Source organism: Sitodiplosis mosellana, unplaced genomic scaffold (genome assembly GCF_009176505.1).
Source record: "Sitodiplosis mosellana isolate CC-2019 unplaced genomic scaffold, AAFC_SMos_1.0 Smas_scaffold_12, whole genome shotgun sequence".
Classification (NCBI taxonomy): domain Eukaryota; kingdom Metazoa; phylum Arthropoda; class Insecta; order Diptera; family Cecidomyiidae; genus Sitodiplosis; species Sitodiplosis mosellana.
Genome location: NW_022595254.1, coordinates 1,378,240 through 1,402,576, shown reverse-complemented (window position 1 = coordinate 1,402,576; position 24,337 = coordinate 1,378,240). Strand labels below are relative to the sequence as shown.

The window sequence follows — 24,337 nt, the reverse complement described above, 5'->3', positions numbered from 1 at the left end:
TAATTTTCGAAAAACAGTAAATAAAAATTTTGAAAAATCACCTGATCGAAATGCAATTGAAAATTGTGCGTTGTTGGCGATTCAATGTCTCTTGCGTTTATCTGAATTATGGTATCTTATCGATGAAGCCTCATTTATTTACATTGCTCTCCAGGCAAATGAACGGTTTATGACCAATTGTTTTTTTGATTGGTAATTCGCCAAAGCTGTTCGACCAGACATAAGGTTATTGAATTCGCTATTAAAGCGACAAAAAAACTCGTTTTCGAGCGCCACGAACGAGTAAAAGGTGGAAATGGTGGGAGATACAATTTCAATGCTGTGCGTATTATAAACAAATGTATTAAACGACCAATGCTTTTAAACGCTTGTTGAACTACACCTCATTCGTACGCACGGAATCGATACTTACAGGTGATTCCGATTTTTCCTCATAAACCAAAACTATCATTACGAGTTCATTAGAGCCGAATTGATTTTGTTCAGTTGAAATTTTTTTCGCTCGTTGGCTGAACTTCATTTTGCTGATTTCAGCTGATCCATAAAGTGCCGTCGTTTGCATGTGACTTTAGTGATTTTTTTTTTCTTTCTTGAGTTTGGTGTGTGATTACATTTCAGTGCAATGAAACAAACAGTTTTTATCGTTTATGCTATATTCTTATTTGCGCCCAATGTTTTTGCTCAAAACAAGGTGATGCAATGATGTGATATTTATATTCGAGTTTTACCAGAGTTTTAATGTTTCCCTTGACGGATTTTCTTATTCTTTTTGCTCTGTTTCAGGTGCATGTCACAGTTTTCTACGAATCATTGTGCCCAGACAGTATTCGCTTCATAAAAAATCAATTGGAGCCGAACTATAACAATTTCGCTCCATTTATAGACATTGAATTCATTCCGTTCGGCAAATCAAAGGTGCGTTTGGTCTGGTCTAAAAGCGGTTTTCAGTTTCTCCATTGACATTAATTGAATGAAGAATTTTCTCGAAAAAAAAAAACTTGTTTCGTTATTAATAAAACACACAATTTTTACTAGTTTCAAAATGTTTGCTGTTGAGAGAAAAAGGTCCCAATTAAAAATCGGGTTTTTGTTTTTAAATTTCTATTAAATCAATTTGAACACACTCCAATAACGAAAAATTGGATTTCTTTTTGAAGAATCAAAAATTCATAGGTTGAAAATCAAAGCGTCTTTTTGGATTTGAAAATCGTTTAATATCTTTTCAATACATACTTTCGTAATCTTTTATGAAAACTTTTTCATTTCGTCTAATATGGATTTCTTTCTAACTTCTCTTCTCCCAGAGTTTCGCTCAAGGTAACGGAATTGGCTTCACTTGTCAACATGGTCCAGATGAGTGTGCAGGGAATAAAATCCATTCGTGCGGTTTGCGTGCATCACAAACACAAGCGGAACAAGTTGAATTCGTTACATGCCAAATGAGCTACGGAGTGGAGGGTAGCGACTTGGTAAAAATTAATATAGCCCTGGCATAGAGACTGACGTATAATGACTAAATGTGCTTTTCCCACTAACAATCACTGTTCTTGTCTTTGTTCGAATAGTGTTCGGAACAAGCGCGATTGCCGTATGAAGAAATTTTGGAGTGTTACACAAGCGAGTTAGGAACGAGATTGCAGTTAGATGCTGAAGTAAAAACAAAGCAATTGGCTTCACCACGAGAAATGTTGTCATTTGTGCCAACAATCATATACAATCACGTAAGATTCGCGAATCCACTTTCGAATTCTAGCCGAAGGTCATGTATGTTGTTGATACATTTCATTTATCTTTTCAGCAATACGATCACGAGAAGCAGGAGCGTTCACTATTCGAATTCAGTAAGGTGCTGTGCAGAGAGATAAAACAAATATCTGAGCAAATTCCAGCCGTTTGTGCCCATCTCCATCTCTAAATTTCATATGAAAAGAAGAAGCAAAAAAAACAACCATTCTTATCATTCAATAGACGTCATCAGCAAAAAAGTAAACTTTTTCCTGGAAAAAATTGTTCAATGAATAAATTAAGAAAACGAAATGAAAGAAATGAAGAAAAAAACAAAGAATTCAGCGTTTCATTTGAGCACATACGAATAACAAATAAGGAAATGTTAAACTTTTTTTTGAATTGTAGAGCATTTTGGTGTCTTTGACACTTGCCTGAAACAATGTGCTGAATGTCAGCAATTCATAATAATGTACGTCTCACCTGAGCAAATACATGCACTGTGTGTATATATATGTCTGTGTGTGTGTGTGTGGATGGCACACCTACACAAATGTCAGTGAGCACAGAGCACACTCTCCGTGTGTAAACTATCGTTCCGTAGAATGCGGGTCGTCGGTAGCGGAAAAGAGATGTAAATATACAAAGCAAACAAAGCTGTTGCTGTTGCTTCAATTGTGTGTGCTGTATGTGAATGTTGACAGTAAATAGCTACATTTTCAATTCAGTGTCAGTGCAAGAAGAAACACACAACTCTCGCTATTACTTACTTGTCTTGTCTCAAACACACAACAACAGCAGCAACAGCTTGAACGAGATAGAGTAAAAAAGAAGAAATCAAAAAAAAAAGAAACCAAATCCGCGATAACATACAAAAATAAAAGATGGACGATTTATTTTCGTGAAATTGAATAACAAACATAAACGACGGCATTCACAAGGAAGGTCAATCAAGAGAAAAATTTACTAATATATAATTTCAATCGTCTCAAGCGTAAATAAACGGTGGTACATTACTTGTTGGTAAAAGCAGCGACAACCAGCCAGAGAGAAAATCGTGTTTCCAGAGAACTCCTGTGTTCAATTGAAACGCGCATTTCGTGTGGAATATATATATACATGTACGACGGAAACATCAAAAATGCAACGTTAATGAACCGAGGTAAAAAGTGATGAATTTTTCATTGCAATTCAAATGGGCCAGTTTAGTGTGTTTGCTCATTTTAAATAATTCGCGGATATTCAAAATGTGTCAATAAATATTCCGAATTGAATATTGAGCACAATCAGAATGTGTTTTGTGTTGTGTTTTTTGCTTCTTCTTCTTCTTTTCGCTGGTCGAATTGAATAACAAATGTAACGCAGAAAATGATTGTCGCGGGTGTGTGTGTGTGTGTTGTTTGCCCACCGATAATAAATTTACAACAGACTGGCCATATTTTCTCGCGAAATTCACGGGAAATTCTCCGAAAAAAAAGTCCGTGTCTATTTTTAGACTTACATTTCTAAACGTGCCTCGGCCAAGATTGCTCGCAGTCATTTCGACGGCAATTTACAATTTCCACTTTGTGTGCGGTACTTTGAAAGTCATCAAATATTCACAAAAAATACACACGCTGTATGCTTTATAACTATATCAAAGCATTGCTCCCCATTGAAAATGGAAATAGTTGCATCATTCGGTTTGTTTACGCCGAACGATGGATAATTCGCGGCGATGTGCATGAAAATTCCTTAGAAACTGAAAATTTTCCGCGGAAAATGATTTATAATTTAGTATACATCACAAACGCAACTAACGATTGGTAATACCAATTAAACGTATACGTAAATCGACAATGTTATTGGGCTTTAGAACCCGGCTGGAGGGGGACTCATTTGTCTAAAATGCACAATTCTACACAATTGGGTTTGCGCCTCGTAAACTCATCATAACATAACCATGCGTCAATTATTGACAATTTAATGCAATTCTATCAAATTGCTTGAATCATCCAAGTGAAAATACTTCGCAATCCCACTTGATTGAAAAAACAATGTGTTTGTGGGTTTTTTCTTCTACTTTCTACATTTCACCGAAACTAACTGTTTTTGCATGATTACCATCAGATTCATAGTATACAAATTAACATTTAATTCCATCAACGAGCGAATACTTAGAAGGTATTATGTGTTTATTCATGTTTTGTTTTCCCACTTCTAATTTCCCAATGTAGATGACCGTGTTTGCATTGAATGCATGTCTTCTGTTTGTGTTCAAACCTCAAGGGGACCACATCACATCGTTTAGAAGATAAGCATTAGCTGATAGACAACGACCAACGGTTTGCAATTTGCAGCAGGCAAAACGAATAAATTTCAATTAGATACAATCCGCGGGCAATATTTTCGCCCACGCGTCAGCCCAAGTGATAAGCTGGTAAGACGCAAACGAAACAACAGCACTGCAATGACGTTGCAAACATTTTCGGTGTTGCTCTACACGAACCGCGAATATCGTGATATGACATTCGGTGTGGATGATACGTGCGAAGCGGTGTGCCGGGAATTGTGTAAAGATCTGGACATTAAGCCAATATCGAATCTGTTGTTTTCGTTGCGCATCAAAGGTACTACAAATTTTTTGCCCGGATGTCGACCAGTACAAGCGAATGAAAAGTATGAATTCCGACTACGACATCAAGTGCCAAAATTGGCGGAATTCAAGAAAATCGATAAAATCGCGTACAATTATTACTTTCATCAAGTGAAATATGATCTGATTAATGATGCCGTTCCGGAGCTAAAATACCCACGTCACAAAGAAAAAGTGGTCGGATTGGCGGTTACGAGCATGTACATCGAAATGCTGGAACGTGGCATTTCGGTTGATGAGCTTGAAAAGCATTACGAAAATTACTTGCCGAAGAAACACATCCAAAAGCATCGCCTTTTCATCCGGCAAACCATCTCAAAGGAACTGAGGAACATTAAGAATATGGATCACGACTCTTAGTGAGTAATTGGTTGCTTGTCAAATTCTTTAATATGGTAGTTTTTCGCTTCAACTTAATTCTATTTCAAAAATTGTTTGATCATTTTAACTCGCCTATATCAAACGTTTCAATTCAGATGGTTTTAAGTGAAAATCTGTGGCAACTTTTCATTGACGTTCGTTGACTTTGTTTATTCGTTCGTTCGTTCGTTTTCTTCTTTTATCATTAGCTATGTCAAGAGTACGTACTTGGAATCGATAAACACTTTAGTCCCACACTACTTAATGGAGAAATATTCGGGTATTGTGCCATACTTACCGGAAGACAACTTCCTCGACGGAACCTGTACCGTTGATATTGAATTTTTGCCCTTCCATTCCGAACGACCCGGCCTGAGTGTGTACTATCCATATAAGAAAGCTTGGAAGCATGTGGCCAAAATTGATGACATTTTTGCAATTATCATCGATCGGCAAGTGATTAAATTAGAGATACGAGACTGTCCAGCTGGCTTTTCCATTCTCATCAATGATCATCTGAATCGAGAATCTTTCGTTAGCTGTTTAGCTACGTATTATAGGTAAGGAGATTTAATCATTTTTAAGAGCATGTTTTTCCATCTGTTCAAGAACGTTGAATGCTGTTCAACATGATTTTCATTAGAATAAATAATTTTGGAATTTAATTTGGGTTTTCATTCATTACTTCAGGTTGATGGTAAAATGGACTGTAGATCTGTGTCGAGAGCTGTATTCGCCAACATTGCAAACGCTGCGAGATTTAAAATGTCATGGGCCAATCGGGGGTGAATATTCCTACACAAAACTCCAAAATCGACAATGCACATCTGGATCCTATGTCATTCGCCAATGTGAAAAAATTTATGAGAATTACTACATCGATATCGTCGTTAAACCGTAAGTTGATTGAGCTAGACATCAAAACAAATGGAAATTTAACTAGAATGGAGAAGAGGAAAAATGATAATACGCGAATTGACTGCACATAAGATTGAGCTTGAATTCTCAATATACTATCGATTAAATAATTACTTGTTGAATAAACATTTGCAAGAGGACGATTGTTTCATATGGGCAAAATAAAAAAATTTGGGCGATTTCCGAGAATCATTTATCTGGATCAAGTATTGATTACACTCAATAATGAATGGTTGATAAGAAGATTTACATTGATTCAGCTAACAGATTTTCAGCTAAAAGATTAGGACAAATAGATTTCTGTCTGAAGTTGTGTAGACAGTTTATCGTTCTTATCTTAAACACTTTGCCTGCGTTACCATTTACATCGCTGATTCCGAATTGTATTCAAGTTTGGGATAAGAGGATCAGAAATTGTTTTCCAAACATTTCAATTGTAATCTGTTTTCAGAAATACCATTGAAACGTTGCAAATTACTCAAAAATATGACATGTGGCATTTACATTCGCATGAAGGGACCATCAAAACATTCAACAATCTCACCGAATTAGCGAAAAGCATAAAAACACAATCAAAACAAAAGTTCCGTCTAGCACCATCCGAATACGGTAATATTTCACTCCGAACTAAATCGCAGCAAAACTAAATGAATAACAAACAAAAACTAATCCGTATGTTTGCAGATAAATCAACATCGCTACTTCTATGTCAGCCACCATATCAAGTCACAGCAAAACAATCAATTAACGAGCATAGCGAGAATGAACTGCGGAAGAAACGTGCACAATTGTTTGATCCGATCAAAGACTTTCGAAAGTATCAGAGTAAGACCTTTACACAAATTATCATCATTCTCAAGTGCAGAAGAGAAAAAAAACAAATTGATTTCGTCTTTTTTTCTCACTCCCAATCGCAGATTCGCAGAAAGTCATTGAGAATGGCATAATTACGCAAATACGGGCTGAATGGATATTGCCCGAAGACAAAAAACTGGATGTGACATTGAAAATCTTGAATTCGGAGAAACACTTAACGGTAAGCACTTCAGAAAAAATGCGCCACATTTTCAAGAAATTATAAGTAATTTTGTTCCGATCCATTAAAAGGAGTTTTTGCGTTTGGCGGAAAAATGGAGCAATTTGTTTTCACCGGAGCTTATCAAAATGTATGGTTTCACATTGACGTCGCCGTACACACTTGTGATGGAATCGACGCGGCTTGGATCACTTGATGAATTCCTGCAACGCCAACACCCTCTTGTATCGGCGAAAAATCTAATTGAAGCATCTCTAACACTGGCCCGTGCGCTTCATTATTTGCAAGAAAACAACATAATTCATGGTCGCATTCGATGTGCATCATTGCGTGTTGCGCGGTATGATGAAGACAACTTGGTGGTTCGATTGGGTGACCCGGGATTCAGAAAATCATACACAAACGATGAGTAAGTGATTTTTGGGTTAAAACATTGAATGCTTTGAAAATTTGGTAATTAGCTAGTATGTCCACATGCACAAGAAACTCTTATAAAATTAATTATGCTCTTTTTTCGAATTAGCCTCCCATGGATCCCATTCGAGTACCATCAGAATATGGAGCAAGCCAAAATGGATTTCACGGCTGAGATTTGGGCATACGCAACAACATTGTGGGAAATATTTTCGCATGGACGAACACCAACATTAAGAGAATTCTATGCATCGAAACGGAAACTGCAACGGCCTCGAGACTGTCCGGAAGATATGTACGATATCATGAGAGAAGGTTGGCATGAGACTCCCGATAAACGATTTTCACCACAAGCCGTTTTTTCCAAATTAATCATTGCACGTAAGTTGAAGTTGAATAGCGTCAAGTGGTTATCATAATTGTCAGAATATTGAAGAATTTTACCCATTCAACTAAATATTCGAATTTCATCTTTTCACAAAGGTGAAAGACAAAATGTGCATCGATACCAAACATTACATCCCTTCGTACGAGACGATAATCATTCAACAATAGGAAGTATACATTCAACTAGAACTGGTGAGTAATGACATTTGAAATTCGAATTTTGCAAAATGAATTCCACCCGAATAATTTGGTTTGCTTTGCCAAAATTCCAGAGGAGACTCACATCGGTATGTCAAATGGAACGGAATCACCTGATCGAATGAGTAACTTGTCATCGGGTTCATCGATTGAAACAATCAGTGAAAGTTCAAATGGTTACACAAATGAAATCACACCATTGATATCTGATTCGCAGTCGGAACGAACGATAATGTCCGAGTGTCCGACGCTGCATGACTATTCCCAATCAATAATCGAATTGGACGACGGTGGAAAGTTAATCTATCAAGGGAAAATCGGCGATGGTCACTATGGCAGTGTATACCGTGGGCAGTATGAAAACGAATTGAATAACGAATGCGTTACACAAGTGGCGATCAAGCGATTGAAAGCCATACCTGAGACGAATGTTTTAAGAGATTTTGAGCGTGAAATTAAAATCATGCAAAATTTAAAGCATCCAAATATAGTCAAAATCATCACATGGATCGATAATCCGCAGATTTTAATTGTAATGGAATATGTACGGCATCGTTCATTTCTAATGTATTTGAGTTCGCAAAGTCCATTGCTTACCACGCAACGATTGCTCAAGTTTGCCAAAGATATCGCCAGCGGGATGGAGTATTTAGTGAGCAAAAAGATTGTACATCGTGATTTGGCAGCAAGGAATATTCTCGTCGATAGCGAGGAATGCGTCAAAATATCCGACTTTGGATTGGCTCAAGTGGCGGACTCAAATGGCTACTACATTGCTCAGAGTGAACGTGCGATACCGATAAAATGGTAAGGAAAATTCGATGGTTCGTCAGATTGAACTTGCTCATGGTTTCTAATACATTTCTCTATATTGTGTGTTAGGTATGCGCCGGAGGTGCTTAAAAGCAACAAATACTCGTATTCATCGGATGTGTGGTCATACGGTGTGACACTGTTTGAAATGTTCTCACGAGGGCATGAACCGAACTTAGTACCTGGAAAGGATCTCCAAGCTGAAGAGCTGTTGACAAGGCTTGAAAATGGCCAACGGTAAGAATGACTTTCGATTTTTCTTCTGCGAATTCGTTTGATGTTCAAACAATGAAATGTGTTATTGATTTTAAAATTTCAGATTGGCACGACCAAATCTTTGTCCCGAACACATTTACGATTCATTGCTGTTATCCTGTTGGCGCAGCAATCCAAAAGAGCGACCCAATTTCACGCAGCTTTTGCAAATCATTCATGATCGAATCGCTGAAAATGGCGAGGATATTTGTAGTGCGATTCGATTTTGAACGAAGCGATAATTTGTTGTACACTTAGTTAGTTTAGATAGATGTCAATTCAAAATGTTAATGCTTGTTCTCTATGCTACTGATTCGAAACGTTATGAATCTCTCTAAATTCACATGATTACACATTCATACACGTACACACACACATACACACTATATCTCATTCATATACAAAATATGTGAGCTGGTTCATAATTTTTATCCAGCAAAACAACACAAAAAAAACCTTTCACAACGAAGTCTAGTGCACTTGCTTACTAGAAATAATTATGTACAATTACTATTATTATATATACCACAGGGTACAAAAATATCTACAAATTTCAAACAATGTTGAATAACAATTTTAACGATATACACGCATTTAGATTTTAAAAAAAATCCAAAAACCTAGCCATAACAAGACAAAATACAACAACAACAAAAACACTCTCGGATTTCGCTTTGAAATTTGAGCATTAAATTGGTGCAATCAAAGTCGATAGACTCTCGACGACAACTTAATTGGCAATTGGTGTCTTATTTGAACACGATCGAGCTTAGAAAATTCAACGCAAAATTTTTTTTCAATTAAAGTGTTGAAACAGATGAAAATTGTTCTTTTCTAGAGAAGAAAAGAGGAAGAAAATCATTGAAATTGTTAATTAAATATTAAAGAAAAAAAGAGAAAATGATAGGACGAAACCCAAGCAAGGAATCTAATTTCGGATATTCACAAAATATTTTAAAAAATCAACTTTCGACAAATTGTTAAAAGTTTTATATCCGGATAAAACGGAATTGTGGTAATAAAAAACGGAAATAATGTCAAAAACGATTTGCTTCACGTTTTTAGTTTGTGATTGTGATGAAGCCAATCGGTTTGGTCAATTTAAGACTGCTCTAAGTTTTCAGCTCCGAATAATTGAACTCATCCAATTAGCCAATTTCCTAGGTAATAAGCAATCAACTCTTTGGAAATAAATATTGTCTGTAAACCAAATGTGATTGATTTAATTGATGTTTTATTTCAGAAAAAAAAAACCATAAACTCTCATTCATTTTTATGTATCCAATTAAGTGTATGTATAGAAAAATAAATGTATTCCTGTGTGCTGTTATTGAAATGGGTAAGATTTAATGTTTGTATTTGTCATTGTTTCATTGAGTGCTGATTGGTTTGCAGAATCGCCCCGATGGAGCTCTTGGATTCAACAAACAAATACTGTCCGATGGGCAATCGCCATTGTTGATTTGACACTGACTGAAGTACAGCGGGCAGTCACTTGTCACAGCAGCAACGCCGTACATCTTGTGACTTCCAAACAATGGATTTGCAATGCTGGCATGTCGGTTGCCATGCTCATCGCTGCTCTCAATCTTTTTACTAGAAATGAATTTCTAGTTAGAATTTTGCTTCAATTTCAATGTTTTAAATACACTTACGTCGTCCAATCAGTCCAGTACAAGCGATCGGTTGTGACGGCGAGACCAAATGGGTACTGCAAATTGGTGGCAACCGTTCGTATCGAGCGACGATACGGTTCAATGCACTCAACCTTTTGTGTTCCAGCATCAGCATAACACAATTCACCGGTTCGAGATGCAATTGACAAAGAATTCGGCAAATTTACTTGCGGTGCACTTAACAAGACCACTCGATTAGTTCCGTCCAAATCAGATTGTTCGATTTTTGGATTCTCACGATTCCAATCGGCCCAATAGAGTTTGCTAAATGACGATTTATGGCAGAAGAAATTTAGAAAAAAAAATCATGCAATGAACGGAAGTTGAAAAATGAACCTATAAAAGTTAAAATTTTGAAAAGAAAAGTTTAAAACATCGAAATGGGATCATACTTCTGCTGAGGATCAACAGCAATACCACGTGGATTCACCAAATTGCCTTGAACAATAACTGCTCTTGACTTGGCATCATCCAAAGAAGCTACTTCAATGGTATCCTTCGATGAATCGGTCCAATAAATGCGTCTTGAAATCCAATCGATGGCAATTCCTTCTGGCGAAACAATGTCTGTAATGAAGTGGAATGTGAAAAATATTAAATTCAGTTCAGAAACACCGTAGAAAGAAGAAGTCGTGGGTACCTTCACTGATGAATGTCTTTTTATCGGTTCCGTCGTACTTTGCACTGTAAATTTGCTTTGTGCTGATATCACTCCAGTAAACACGACCAGTCGAACAGTCCTTATCAATGCCGATAGCCATCTGTAATCACAATTGAAACAATGTCACTTCAATGCAATCATCATTATAAAATGGTATTTCCTTACGCCTGACATAGCGATGGGGAAACCGCGCTTTCCATCGGATGGAATCTTAACAATTGCAACTCCTTGACTCAATAACAAAAACGCTGATTCTTGGCGAACCGGTTCAATGCAGCAAGTTCCATTTCCAATGTAGCCTACAATTTCCAATGAATAAATCAAAATTTTCCGAATTAGAAGACAAACGGAGTCAAATGAATGGGGGTAAAAATTAGAAGGCTAAAAAATCACAAAGAAAAGAGAAGTAAATTTACCTGCATTGCAAACACATTGATATCCGGATTTGGTTGAAATGCAACGACCCTGTTCATGACATAATGACGGTGTATTGGCGCAATTGACTTCGAGAATACAAATGAAACCATCGCCATAATAGCCTTGATTGCAGGCGCATTCGTATGTCTTGTTGTCTGTTGGTACACATTGAGCATTCAAACCGCAGTTATTTTTCACGTTGCACGGAGGCGGCACCGATTTACAGCTGGTCAAACCATCGCCAACGAATGGTTCCGGACAAGAGCAATACTGAACAGCCTGCACATTATCCCAAAGGCATACAGCATTCTTAACACAGAAAGTTCCACCACAATAGCCAGCTGGCACACAGCTTTACAAAATTAAATCGTTGAGTGATTCGGTTGAAAATTTCAAAATGACGATTCATTTTTTGATTTACTTACAAATCAGAAATATCACGTTCATATCCTTCGTTGCAAACGCAGACACCATCCGAGCAATTTGAATTCTTAACACAATCTTCAGCGGATACACACTCTGGTGCCAATTGACACGTTTTACCATCACCTTCATACTTTTTATTGCACTTACATACCGATTTTCCAACAATCTCGTCATACAAACATTGGGCGTTCACATCGCAAATATTTTCCTGCAATGAAACAAGTTAAAAATGTGATGTTACCTCTGAACGACCATTACATGTGTCTGTTTGGATTTATTCTTCCAACTGTACGTACAAATAAGCAAGAGATTTCACGTTCAATGCATTCATATCCGTCACCTTCGAAGCCCGGATTGCATACACATTTATTACTCAATTCACTTTCGACCCATTCACAGTTGGCATTTCGGTGGCAAGTATTTTCCACATCGCAAGGCACTGAACAATTTAAATAAAATGAATTATTCATATAACAATTGTTCGTCATTATAACATAAGCATCATTTATTATTCAAGAAGGAATCGATCAGAAAATGATTGTAGTTATTGATAACTATGGTGAATTGAAAAATTGTACTAGCAAACCCGTTACGTACACTTATCGGCTTCTTCTTCCTCGCCTCCCTCTTCTTTTTCAATCAAACGGCACGTTTTTTGCGCGACAGTTTCGATCAATTCATATCCCGTTGAGCAAGTGCAGCCTTGTGAATGACAGAATGGAGCAATCTCGGCTATGAATCAAAGGATTTTACAGCAAATGTTATTAGAATAATGATTAGTTGAAATAAGAAAGGGAAATTTAATTAAAGGTGTGCATCAAGCACCTTGTCCGTCCGTTCAGAGCTCTTGAAAATTTTCGTTTGATCAACGCTGAACGGATGGACAACAAAATTTCTGAGGGAACAACGGACGGACGGACGGATAACTAAATTTAGAGGGCTCTGAACGGACGGACGGACAGTCCGTCCGTTTGACACCTTTAAATGTAATAACTTTAAATGTAGATTAAGGTACCTTCTTCCTCTTCTGAATTGGCGCTGATTGGTTCACATCGATCGATGTTCCATACTGAATCATCCTGGCAGTTGTAAGTACATTCGATTCCATTGCCATTCCATCCGTTCTTGCACACACAAACCCCCTGAATGCAATCGGCGTGTTCTGAGCATTGATCACAAAGCCAGTGCTCTGGCGCTAATCCAGGAATGTTTGGTGTTGAGTCAATGGTTGAAGTTGGAACTGGTTCTTCGGTTGTTTCTGGCACAACTTGTTCATAACAAGTGTATCCATTTCCATAAAATCCGTCGCGGCAGCGACAACCATAGCCGCCCAATTCATTGAAACAGTCGGCATTTTTGTCACAAATATTTGCATTCGTTGCACACTCATCGATATCAACACAAGCCACAATTGTGTCATCATAATAGAATCCATTTTTACATTCGCACTGAAAGTTGTTGTTAGCAAGAAGTCAAGTTAAACGGCCAAAAATTATCTACTAGAAACTGTAACTTTCGATTAGAAGCAAACGTTTTTCTCTTACCAAATAACTTTCGTTCGGTGCATCTGGGACGCAAACGGAGTTTGGATTGCATGTGGCCGTACCATCTGTGCACGGATTAATCTCAGAGTTACGCACAACTTTGTTGATCATTCCAATGCGAAGTGCTGATTCTCTTTCTTGATATTGAGCCGTAATCTTTGATACTTTGTTAAAGAACGGTTGCGTATTGTATGTATTCAATGGTTCACCTGATTGCTCCCTAAATGTCTCAAAGTCGATCTTTTTTATTGTAAGCAAAAACGAATTGATTTGTTTTGTTAGCTGCATTTCGAGAACAATGATAGTATATTTTCAATTTACCAGTTGATTAATGCTGTACGGAATGCTCTTGTCATTTAAAGTGATTTGTCCACTACTGGCCGATTGAATCTGATTTTCTTGTACGAATTGGTAGCTATCGCTTGTGTCTGGCAAGACAATTGCTGCATTTGATGGGACGTCAGGTAAGTTACCGTTAACTTCAATTTCAACAGCAAGTTGATCCCAGACATTAAGGCCGGTGAATCGCTGCACGATCAAGAGTTCATTGCTTGATCCATCCGTATTTGGGCCAAAACGAATTGTAGTTGTTTGATTGAACTTTCCACCAGTGAGCTATTTTTGTGTGTGCGTGTGCCGAAAATGTATTTTTTGTATCAATGAAATTCAATTGGACTGTACTAAACTTTAATAATAAAATGCTAAGGTTGAACCGGAACCGGCGTAAAAGTGATCTCTTCTTACCTGATATCCATTTGGTGCATTATCATTGGCAAGTGGCTTTGCAAACAACCATCCAATTACCGAGCCGAAGGCCCAAACCAATTGTGTGCTATGGCCAATGGCGCTATCCAACGGGCTAATTGCCGTGTACGTTCGTCCATCGCTTAGCACAACGTATGACTGAAGCTGAGCTTTCAATGGTGTGTCATTAATTTTGCCAGTAACTTGACCGGCAACTCGCAATGGCACATCATTCTTGATGCAACTGTATCCATTTCCATAGAATCCTGGCTTGCATTCACAAGCAAAACTCAATCGAGTATCACGACAAACGGCTGAAATGTGACATTTCAGTTTGCCTCCACTTGAGCAAGATCTCGGATGTTGTACTTCTTGTTGAAAGAATTGCGCTTGGTTCGGTTCTTCAATGCTATTTTCATACCCAAGATGACCGACGCGGAATATCCATGAACCGGGCTTTCCATTATTCGACAATTCGCTCAAATATTTTGCCTAAATTTCAATTTGGCTCATATCAATTTGATTGAAACCATTCGATCAGACGATCCAAATGAATTGAAAATTCGGTTGAAGGCACTTACATTATCCGTTCCAGAGCCGCTAACCGTAAAGTGTCGTCCATCCTCGGCAATGAAACCAACTTGTGCTCGAATATCAGGTAAACCCGACTCACCTTGGTCACCTTGTAACCAATTCAAACCATTGTTTGGATACAAAAATTCGACGAATGTGTCTTGTTCACCGCAAATGATGGCAACCTTTATGTTGTTCATTATCGAAATTTGCGTTGCAAACATTTAAATTGTTAATTTCCAATGGACAAATGACGAAACCCAAAAATTAAATATGCAATTAAATAGACTTACTTGAAATGTATTTTGTTCGGTATTATTTTCACGATAGTGTCCAACATTTTCCCACGTAGCAACAGCTACGTTGATAACGCGAAAGTTGTCGTTGATGGGAAAGTTACGGCGTACGGTATCGTAGGCAAGACGAGTATTGCGTTCGCTTAATAATGTTGAGAATGAAATGGATGTTTCTGGCCCAGCATTTGTCGTATCAACATTTGAATAAAATGGAGCGATTGACGCGTATTCCAATGGGAATGGCTCGTTCAGAAAACCATTCAGTTCAGTGCCGAATGTTAATATTCCCTGTGTATTGATCTGGAGACGAAAACACAATTATCAATCTTTTTTTTTTTGTGCGAATCATGTCTAAATTTAGCGGAATTGTTTATTTGTTGAATATTCTTGGATTTTGTTTTTTATTTTGGGATAACGTAACATTTATGCACAAATCAGAGTCAAAGTTCATCGAAAATGTCGAAATCGTTTGCATTTTAAACGAATTCCTCTATCTTCTTAGCATTTTATTATCAGTTAAACTCTTATTCATTAAACTGCAAAATCCAATTGATGATAGGACAAATTGAACGGCATTCCCTGTTCCCAGTAATCGCAGTGCATTGATAGCAAAACTGTTACAAACTACACATTTTAGTGATTAGCAGCTGGTGAAATGCGGTTCGATCGTGTGTCGTTGCGTGACAATTGAATAGCACTATTGATATATACATTTATGGGGGCAATAGATGCCTGCATGAATTGTTTATTATTATTTAGCTATTGATTCATTAATTAATCGAATCAATATAGACACACACAATCTTATAGTACGGACTAAAATTCATTGACCGGATCGAATTGCATTGCTCATCCCAAACCGCCGCGTGCTTCATCATTTTAAATTCAATTATGTATTTTGAAATGAGAATAAAGGGAATTTAAACGGAATTTGAACACAATTTTATTGATATTTCCTCATATCTTTCCTAATAATGTTGATTACGAACGGAAAATAGACTGAATTAATTCTTCCTCGAGAACAACAACGAATGAATTTTGAATTCCGAGAACAAAAAGCAAAAAAAAGAGAAATATTGGCCTGGGTATTAAGCGGATTTGTTGCTTAATCCTTAAGTGAATTTCCATAAATTCTTGTTCGTTGGATTTTCCTTTTTTTGATTTTTTCAGCTTATTTTTTTGCTTTTTTTTCTTTTTCTTCATAGCATCAATTTTCATTCTTCTGAGTAGTTAAGAAGAAAATTTATGGGCATTTTTCATTTCGTATTCTGAGAAGGTGGAAATGTTTCGGGAATTTGGGATACTTACATAAATGTGATCGTAAACATCGCTGAAGAAATTTATTGGTGTGTCCAATTTGACGAATTCAGATTTGTCAGCGCCATTCTCAAGTCGAGTGTTTCGCTCGAAATCGTAAAAATCACTAATTTCTAAAGATCGGCCACATTGTGCCAATGCCAAAAGTACAACGACACTTTGGACAAATGTACGACCTGCTGTCATTTTGTCTCTTAAAATATAAATAATTTCAAAGAAAAAACTTCTCACTTATTTCTATTTCCACTACAAAAATCCTTTCACCAATCAATTCGATTGGTCTTACAAAATATTCCACTTGAAAAAAAAAAATGCTAAAAATCCATAGAAACTAAACGATAAAGATCATTTGGTGTGACGAGGAAGAAAAGTTCACTTCTTACGCACGTAACACATCCTTTCACAATCGAATCCAATGTAAAACTAAAATTTGAATGCCCGTACAGCGCTCGCATGAGCATTTGTGTTCTGTTCGAAGAGCGAGAGTGAGAGCGGCGCGACGATTTATACATGCATGGCGGCACACACATTCGTTGCGATAATTTCCATTTTGTTCCTATTTTTATAAGACAAAATATATATTTATTTTCAAATTAACCGAATTCAAATGATGATCTGTCGGGTGAGCGTAAATCACTTGTTTCATCTTTTTTGTCATCTCTCTGCTGTGCTGTGTGCTGTGTGCTGTGCTGTGCTGTGCGTGCTTTTGTTTTCAGTAAAAATAAAATCGGTTGTTGAGTGCGCGCATAGTGGATAAGGCGCGGGAAATGTGTGCCTCTGTTTCGGAACTCAACAAAAAGCAGCCGTCTGTGAATCGTCTTCATTTTTGACGGTTGTTTGAATATTCGCTGTCATAATGATTGCTGTGTCGCTCTGGCGTTCTCTCGACAACATTGTGAAAATGCCATTGTGTGTGAACTGTAAACGGAGAGGGAGACAGCGTTTTTGATGTCTAATTAAAAAAAGATATTTTTATTTTTAAATACATTTTCCCCTCGTCCCACATTTTCATGCATCTATTTTTGTGTGTGTTTGTTTGTACGATGCGCGCGTTGTTTCGATATGGATTTTATCATATTCGATCCGGTGGGAATCCCATGTTCTTTTCTTCATGAATGACTAACGATGCCTTCAAATTGCTCTCTTCCATCACTGTCGTTCCATCTAACGTTCGCTGCGCGTACGTATTTCTCCATTGGGCTGTTGTGTTTGCAATGCGCCGCTTATCAATTTATGCCATTCGCTTTTTCGGTGACAAGCGACCACACACAACACCAACTGTTTAACTAAAACACTAACGATCTTAATCAAATTGATGATCGAAAAATGAAACGAAATGTTTTGATGGTATAAGCGTGTGCAGCGTGCACAATGCACATGCAAACTAATTTCATGTCTCATAATTAAAAACATATGTTTTTTTTTGTTTAATCAAGATGAATTTTCGTTACAACTTGAACTGGATTAAAAACGATGATTTACAGTGTGTCGTCGTTTGTCGCTTTCTCGGAAATGTTTCCGAATTAAAATGAAGAAAAACATCTTTCTTGGTTTTACGTCCATTTTTTTTTAATTCGTTTTTAAGAGTGTCTTGATTTCATTTTAATGATGTAATAATAAAAATAAACATTTTCTTTTAAACTACACAATTTACTTTTGAATTTACATTGAGAAATCTTCGAATGAGTCTAATAGGATCGAGTCCATTTGATCGGATGTTTGTGATTGCATCTCAGGTGATATCATCTGTGGTTCGTTTAGCTGCTGGATTTGCCGCAAATTCACCGATTTCATGGCATTGTCCGAAATGGACGATTTGCGAATCGGCAAATTCATCATCCAATCGTAGATCGCCTGCAACCGATTTTTCACTGGAAAACCACCCAAATTCAGTACCTTGGGTTCATAATGCTTCTTTATTATGTCATGCAGGAATAGGCAACCCATTGCGAAAATTGTACTCAACTGCTTTGGATCTAAGGAAATGATCACAATGTGAAAAATTAGAAAAGATTCGAAAACATTGAAATAAAACGTAACAGTTTATCTCTTTACCTATTATTTTGTGATTTTCCATCCAACTGCTGATGCAAAAGTGCAGCAAAACAATAATGCACGATATGACGTAGCAATAGCAGTGTGGAACAAGCACTGAGGCCGTATCATTGGGACTTTCATTCTTTCGGAACAACCAATCAACACCTAAAAACACCAAGGAAATGACAATTTTAATGAGACCGAAAATGTGATGATTCATTCTGATTCTAATATACTCGCGTCAATACTCACGCCTATTGAAACAATTCCTCATGAATTTCATCATTCGTATGGTGATGTTCGTCACTGTGACGACCTCATTCGATTGCTCCTGTAAAGTGCGATAGTTGCCATATGGCTGGAATGAGATTTGTAAGAGGCACGAAAACACCTGAAGTGGGCACGTTTCCATGGAAACCCGATTGATTTTGTATCGTGAAATGGACATAACGTTGCAAATTTCGTTTGTGCAAAACCGACTACAAATTTTGCTCGATTCATTATCGGAAATCACCTCGAGGAACTCGGATAAATGGTTCAGTGATTGCAGATCAGGTTCACAAAACACAATCGCTCGGAAGAAGTTCAACAGCAGCAAATCGCTCAGCTCCGTCGGGGAATAGGATTTGGCTAAAGCCACCAGCAGTAATGAGACCGATTCGATCAGCGTTTTATGCAACGATAGAGTTTTCTGGAAAAAGATTTAACAAAAATGATTTAAAAAAAATGAAAAGTCAATTATTTTCAATTGAGTGTTCAAGAAATGTCTTTCTCTGTGAACTAAAATCTGTGAATTCGTAGCTGAAATCTATTTTAGTTCCAATATAGCCCTGAATTTGTCAACGCATGTCTAGAACATTCAGTAATTACATGAAAGAAAGTACTTACCGAATGCCCAATGTTATACAGAACATCTGTCAAGATGTCAACAAATGACCCAATTCGATTTTTACCATCCATTTCATCATCTTCGTCGTCATTGGACAGTGACTCTTCACATTTTTCGAACAGAAACAATTGCGTTGTGTTCGGAAAATCGGTGCTTAAGAGTGCAATCACAGCTAACATTTGTCTTTCATAAATCAATTTCTCATCGACCAGCATTTCTGTTGTGCCCGAGCCGCTTCCGTTCGCAGTTGTTGCCTTGGCCATTTCTTCGGAGATAATTTTACACTCCAAAGCCGAATTATATTTGGTGGGTGTTCGAAGGGTTAATCGACTCGCATACGTTTTCAGCGCATCAATGAAGGCATTCGTTATGATTGCAATCTCTTTCATCGAATTATTGTCAAGCACACGAAATTTCTTTGCTTTGGCACCATTGTAAATTGAATGCAGCGTATTGAGGTGTTTAAGTGTATCAAAATCACGCTCGCTTAAGCCCCGGTATTTCTCGGTGCCCTTTGTGGCTAGAAATTCTGCCGCCGCAACATTTTCCGGATCTAGAACATAAATGATAGTTAAAGTACGTTCTTAATATCTCTTCTTTACTCGAATTACCGGCTGGCTCAATATGATTGGAATGGAGTTTGAACAAATGGTGGAGTTCAAAAGGCGGCTGGTTGCCTTCCGGTTCAACGACAACTGATTCATTCAACGATTTCCGCGATTTTTTTTGTAAAATTTCAATGTTCTGCAAAGACAAAATAAAAGATAAATGTTCAGCCCATTTTTCAAGGATAAAAAATACACCCAACCGCTGGTAGGCAATAGAATTGAAAATTAAAACCTAAATGATTCGTACCTTAAATTCCAGTTCCGTTCGTTGTTCTTCGATTTTCTTTTCTAGCGCTATGATTTTCTCCGAGTACTTTTTCTCCATATCAACCGCTTCCTCCATTTTTTCCTTGCGAAGTCGTTCGATATCCCGGGACTTTGAGTCAACCTCGTATCGCAGTGTTGACGCTTCGCCTTCCTTGGTCGTACACTTTTGATTGACTTTGTTGAGTGTTTCTCGCAGTGTTTCGATTTGTTTCTTCTGCGCTTTAATTTTTTCCGCAAAAAATTCCGTTTGAATTTTTTCTTTCTGCTCTCTAGCCTTATCATCGGAAGACATTCGATTGGCCGTTGAAGTGCTCGGTTGATTCGCGGTTGCATTTTGGTGGTTATGTGCCACTTGACCATTGTTCTCTTTATTTACCACCGAGGGCACGGCAGCTTGCACTGGGTTCGGAATGAAGTCGGGCACATTTGAGAATAAGTCTTCATCGTTGTCAAATTCATCAATGTGATTTAGCTGGGTACTCTGTGCAGTTCGCACATCCTTCCGGAATCGAATGTAGCTCATGTCATGATCGCGATTATTCATTGATTGTGAAATGACAACGGCTGCATTGGCCTCAACTTGTTCGGCAGCCTGTGATGCCAACACAAAGAATTCATCATCATCTTCACCCCAGGCATCTTCCGATGGAGCCGGTGCATCGGTCCGTGGCGGATGATTCATATTGGATGGGCCGGCTGCGACAATTCGTTGACTAGACGATATTGTGATATCCAGCTTTGGCATTTTGGACCGCGGCTGACGGAATTGGAAACCCATTCGTTTCGACATTTTTTTCGCTTTCCTTCCGTTTGTTACTGCACAAAAACACAAAAAAGCAACTTCTTTTTTACATCGTTACAAAAAATGGACAGAAAAAAAAAACACTATACACAATTTTCTCGTACGTTTTTCTTTGACAGAAACAGAAAGACACACAAAACACAAATAGCGCGAAGTAAACCGTGTGTGTTTTGAACGTGCTCACTTTCCAGCTGTCAAAAACATGCATGTTGACAGTTCGGTTGCGGCACTTGAAACGTCAAATACAAGGGAGTGAGAGTGAGATAGAGAGAGAGGCTCGCTTCGAATCAGCGGAATGGAATATTGAAAATAATCAAAACAATGAAGTACCCAACAATCATTACACATCGCGCAACGCATTATATAAAACGTGCATGAACGAGAGGTTCGATAACCAGTGAAACCAGACTTCCCTTCGATTTCATACCCATTGCTTGTTTCTTCTTTTGTTTTGAAATGTGAGGCAAACCAATGTGATAGAAATCGTTTTTTTTGTTTTATTTCTGTTACAAATGAAAGAAATTTAATCATCCTTTCCATTATAACTCGTGAGTAAATTATACAAATTGGAAACTAAAGTGAATATGATGGTATTTTGTTATTGTTGTTGTTATTGTTGTCTGTCTGAGTCTGTGGTCGAGTCGGTTTGAGTGCAAAGTTTGATCATTCAAGTGCGTTTTCATGTGATTTGCATTGAATTGTGCGTGTAATTGTCAGCGTCGACAAACCAAAGTGGCTTGAATTGTTTTAAGGTCATGTTGATGTTCGTTATGCTCTTGAAAACATGAATTTAATCAAAAGACTTTTATCAAATCTGATAAGCAAATCAAGATTACGAAATAGCCGAGAATAAAAATGTTTTCATAGATCTTAGTTTGGTCTTCGTATTTTTTTCACATATGTATCGTGTTGCTCAAAGTATTGCGAATCACATGAGAAACAATTGAAATATTTGCTTCAGATTCATTTAACCTTTTGAAGGCGAGACTGTTTCGCGCATCAATATTCTATTTACAATTTCACTTGCCAAACTATTGTCGTCGATACATTTCCGTGTCTAAATTGGTTTTATAATCATCGAGTGGTGGCTGTTTCGTGTGTCGATACATGAGAATAGTTCGAAAAATTCGTGTGCAAATAAGTGGGGGAGATGTTGTGAAATAGATTGATATTATTTTGTGGAAATGGTTGTTATTTTGAAATATGGTGAAAATTAAGCATTCGTTTTTATTTATAGCGCTTTTCTTTGTATTGTTCTATCTCTTTTTCATCGTTGTCAGATAATCGAGTCCGGCTAAGGAGTATGTATTATAAATTTTACGTCATCACAAATTATGTGCATGCTCATTGGCAATCCATTTAATCGACTTTAAAAAGCAATTCATCACACAAACATCGTCGTCACACCATCAACAACAGAAACATTCATCAATAGTCAAAAATCGATCGTAGGAACACGGAATTCACATCGTTCGCCTGAACGCCACAACTAATCAAAATCATACAGCAAAAACATGCCTGCACCGTTGGCAACCACCGCACCACCATCCATTACACGGAAAGAAATGCGACCCGTGAAATATCACTACGCCGACACATTCTGGTGTACGTACATCATATCAGTCGTTTCAGCGAATATCGCTGAATTGGGTAAGTGCCCTAGGCGAATGAACCTAATCTATTGATAATGAGAAACTTCCAATGAAGAAAAAAAAACGTGTTTTGTAATCGAAACATTTCGCGTTCAAAACAATCTAGCAACATATCCACTCGACTTAACGAAGACTCGACTTCAAATTCAAGGAGAGGGCAAAAAACTTAAAGCAAATGATCTGGCGACCACAAATAAGGTAAGATTCAGACGTTTGTTTGCTCCACTATTATTCATCTCAATTTCCGAAATATACATTATATATTGGTTAGGTTCAATACAGAGGAATGGTTGCCACCGTTTGTGGCATCGTACGCGAAGAAGGTGCAATGAAATTATGGCAAGGCGTTACGCCAGCACTGTATCGCCATGTCGTTTATAGGTATTTATACCTTGAAAAGCACTTGAACACTTTTCGCACCGCATGTCTGTTTGTGTGTGGTTTCAGCTGTTGAACATTTGATATTCAAGCGTTTTGTAACCATTTTCAGTGGTGTTCGAATTGCTATTTATGATCGAATGAGAAAGACATTGGATGTGTCTGAAGATCATTCAGGACTGCCATTATGGGAAGCAGCTATTTGCGGTGTTACTGCTGGTGGTTTAGCACAATGGTAGATACATTTTCATACTAAGAACACTTTTCTGGTCGATATTTCTTCAAAACAACTACAACTAAAATGATTGATTCTCCGCTGAACAGGATGGCATCGCCGGCTGATTTGGTAAAGGTGCACGTTCAAATGGAAGGGAAGCGACGTTTGATGGGCCTTAAGCCACGTGTACATGGCTCTTCAGACGCTCTGAAACAGATACTCAAGCGTGGCGGTGTGAAAGCGCTGTGGAAAGGCAGCATACCAAATGTGTATCGAGCAGCTCTAGTCAACTTAGGCGATTTAACCACCTACGATTTTGCCAAACGTAACATTATGAATAAGACTAAACTACCCGATTGCCATACGGTCCATATAATGGCGTCGATCTGCGCCGGTCTTGTTGCGGCAACGATGGGCACACCTATGGATGTTGTTAAGACACGAATAATGAATCAACCGACGGATGAGAAAGGAAGGTATGTTTCAAATCAAAAACCCCTTTATATTTTGTAGAAACATTAAGCACATGCTTTCGATTCTTCCATTATAGGGGTATCCTATACAAAAATTCATTGGATTGTTTCCGACAAACAATCAACAAAGAAGGATTTTTTGCACTATACAAAGGTTTTCTTCCAGTCTGGATTCGGATGGCTCCATGGTCTCTCACGTTTTGGTTATCATTCGAATCGATACGAAAAACTCTTGGTGCAAATGGATATTAAGTCATTGTACTAACTAAAACGATTGTTATATTATTTTTGTTATTGTTCGCAAAGAAGTCTTCTTTTGGAAGATTGAACTAAACGCGGCGAATAATTCAATTGAGGCACAAATTAATGCATAAGCAGAAAATGTGGATAAAATAAAACTGTTCCATATATTCCATTAGCAATATATCTGATGGATGCAATGCGATGATTAGATGCAGCTTACCTGGTAGAGGCTGACAAGTACAATAATATTTGTATATATGGGAGATTGATTAATATTGTAAATAAGAATAAAACGTACTCCTTAAATATGTGTGAATATTTTTATAACAAAGAAATAGAAAAAGCACTAAAGCAATTTGCAAGAAAACGTGTTTTT

The 24,337-nt window shown here is 37.6% G+C and overlaps 6 protein-coding genes across 14 annotated transcripts in view; 3 read left to right on the top strand and 3 right to left on the bottom strand.

Annotated features, from left to right (window-relative positions):
* Positions 1-17,960, bottom strand: part of LOC129567752 (elongin-B) — a 54,834-nt gene extending 36,874 nt beyond the window's left edge. The window contains exon 1 of the mRNA XM_055445005.1: positions 17,957-17,960. Coding sequence (XP_055300980.1) covers positions 17,957-17,958 — 2 coding nt within the window. The 5' untranslated portion in view covers positions 17,959-17,960. The remainder of the gene's footprint in view (positions 1-17,956) is intronic.
* On the top strand, positions 322-2,056 carry LOC129567747 (GILT-like protein 1). Its single transcript, XM_055445000.1, has 5 exons — positions 322-691; positions 784-915; positions 1,305-1,469; positions 1,566-1,721; positions 1,799-2,056. Exons 1-5 carry the CDS (start codon positions 623-625, stop codon positions 1,913-1,915), a joined length of 639 nt encoding a protein of 212 aa, XP_055300975.1. The 5' UTR covers positions 322-622; the 3' UTR covers positions 1,916-2,056.
* LOC129567730 (tyrosine-protein kinase hopscotch) lies at positions 2,246-9,953 on the top strand. Its single transcript, XM_055444967.1, has 13 exons — positions 2,246-2,887; positions 3,942-4,719; positions 4,930-5,280; positions 5,411-5,617; positions 6,090-6,247; positions 6,323-6,463; positions 6,556-6,674; positions 6,746-7,083; positions 7,198-7,469; positions 7,572-7,667; positions 7,748-8,480; positions 8,556-8,723; positions 8,806-9,953. Exons 2-13 carry the CDS (start codon positions 4,175-4,177, stop codon positions 8,969-8,971), a joined length of 3,294 nt encoding a protein of 1,097 aa, XP_055300942.1. The 5' UTR covers positions 2,246-2,887; positions 3,942-4,174; the 3' UTR covers positions 8,972-9,953.
* On the bottom strand, positions 9,959-16,935 carry LOC129567727 (nidogen). The gene is made up of 16 exons (XM_055444950.1): positions 16,387-16,935; positions 15,076-15,378; positions 14,791-14,967; positions 14,210-14,701; positions 13,787-14,080; positions 13,466-13,705; positions 12,937-13,369; positions 12,519-12,653; positions 12,218-12,360; positions 11,921-12,129; positions 11,495-11,847; positions 11,244-11,377; positions 11,058-11,178; positions 10,810-10,984; positions 10,397-10,681; positions 9,959-10,337 (listed from the first exon to the last, which is right to left on the bottom strand). Exons 1-16 carry the CDS (start codon positions 16,579-16,581, stop codon positions 10,112-10,114), a joined length of 3,915 nt encoding a protein of 1,304 aa, XP_055300925.1. The 5' UTR covers positions 16,582-16,935; the 3' UTR covers positions 9,959-10,111.
* Positions 17,939-21,200, bottom strand: LOC129567734 (uncharacterized). Its single transcript, XM_055444977.1, has 6 exons — positions 20,177-21,200; positions 19,933-20,065; positions 19,321-19,874; positions 18,685-19,123; positions 18,451-18,597; positions 17,939-18,371 (listed from the first exon to the last, which is right to left on the bottom strand). The coding sequence occupies exons 1-6, from the start codon at positions 20,984-20,986 to the stop codon at positions 18,058-18,060; spliced, it is 2,397 nt and encodes a 798-aa protein (XP_055300952.1). The 5' UTR covers positions 20,987-21,200; the 3' UTR covers positions 17,939-18,057.
* A 66-nt stretch (positions 21,201-21,266) lies between these two features.
* On the top strand, positions 21,267-24,328 carry LOC129567742 (mitochondrial uncoupling protein 4). Of its 9 annotated transcripts, none has more exons than XM_055444992.1 (8): positions 21,289-21,546; positions 22,279-22,299; positions 22,451-22,648; positions 22,757-22,848; positions 22,922-23,031; positions 23,141-23,263; positions 23,353-23,721; positions 23,796-24,328. In XM_055444992.1, the coding sequence occupies exons 3-8, from the start codon at positions 22,513-22,515 to the stop codon at positions 23,968-23,970; spliced, it is 1,005 nt and encodes a 334-aa protein (XP_055300967.1). In that variant the 5' UTR covers positions 21,289-21,546; positions 22,279-22,299; positions 22,451-22,512; the 3' UTR covers positions 23,971-24,328. The 9 variants fall into 9 exon arrangements, with proteins under 9 accessions (XP_055300970.1, XP_055300967.1, XP_055300968.1 ...); XM_055444993.1 differs by having other exon boundaries at positions 22,236-22,299; XM_055444989.1 differs by having other exon boundaries at positions 21,290-21,546; positions 22,376-22,648.
* The last annotated feature ends 9 nt before the right edge of the window (positions 24,329-24,337 follow it).

Coding starts and splice junctions, on each gene's coding strand:
- LOC129567747 (XM_055445000.1), top strand. CDS start 623: ATGAAACAAACAGTTTTTATCGTTTATGCTATATTCTTATTTGCGCCC. Junction 692..783: donor ATGTTTTTGCTCAAAACAAG/GTGATGCAATGA, acceptor GCTCTGTTTCAG/GTGCATGTCACAGTTTTCTA. Junction 1,470..1,565: donor GAGTGGAGGGTAGCGACTTG/GTAAAAATTAAT, acceptor TTGTTCGAATAG/TGTTCGGAACAAGCGCGATT.
- LOC129567730 (XM_055444967.1), top strand. CDS start 4,175: ATGACGTTGCAAACATTTTCGGTGTTGCTCTACACGAACCGCGAATAT. Junction 4,720..4,929: donor AATATGGATCACGACTCTTA/GTGAGTAATTGG, acceptor TTTTATCATTAG/CTATGTCAAGAGTACGTACT. Junction 7,084..7,197: donor AAATCATACACAAACGATGA/GTAAGTGATTTT, acceptor TTTTCGAATTAG/CCTCCCATGGATCCCATTCG.
- LOC129567727 (XM_055444950.1), bottom strand. CDS start 16,581: ATGACAGCAGGTCGTACATTTGTCCAAAGTGTCGTTGTACTTTTGGCA. Junction 13,706..13,786: donor CGTACAGCATTAATCAACTG/GTAAATTGAAAA, acceptor ACAATAAAAAAG/ATCGACTTTGAGACATTTAG. Junction 13,370..13,465: donor CACCGAACGAAAGTTATTTG/GTAAGAGAAAAA, acceptor AACAACTTTCAG/TGCGAATGTAAAAATGGATT.
- LOC129567734 (XM_055444977.1), bottom strand. CDS start 20,986: ATGTCGAAACGAATGGGTTTCCAATTCCGTCAGCCGCGGTCCAAAATG. Junction 19,875..19,932: donor CAATCATATTGAGCCAGCCG/GTAATTCGAGTA, acceptor TTTATGTTCTAG/ATCCGGAAAATGTTGCGGCG. Junction 18,372..18,450: donor GGAAAATCACAAAATAATAG/GTAAAGAGATAA, acceptor TCATTTCCTTAG/ATCCAAAGCAGTTGAGTACA.
- LOC129567742 (XM_055444995.1), top strand. CDS start 22,513: ATGCCTGCACCGTTGGCAACCACCGCACCACCATCCATTACACGGAAA. Junction 23,032..23,140: donor TATCGCCATGTCGTTTATAG/GTATTTATACCT, acceptor AACCATTTTCAG/TGGTGTTCGAATTGCTATTT. Junction 23,264..23,352: donor GCTGGTGGTTTAGCACAATG/GTAGATACATTT, acceptor TCCGCTGAACAG/GATGGCATCGCCGGCTGATT.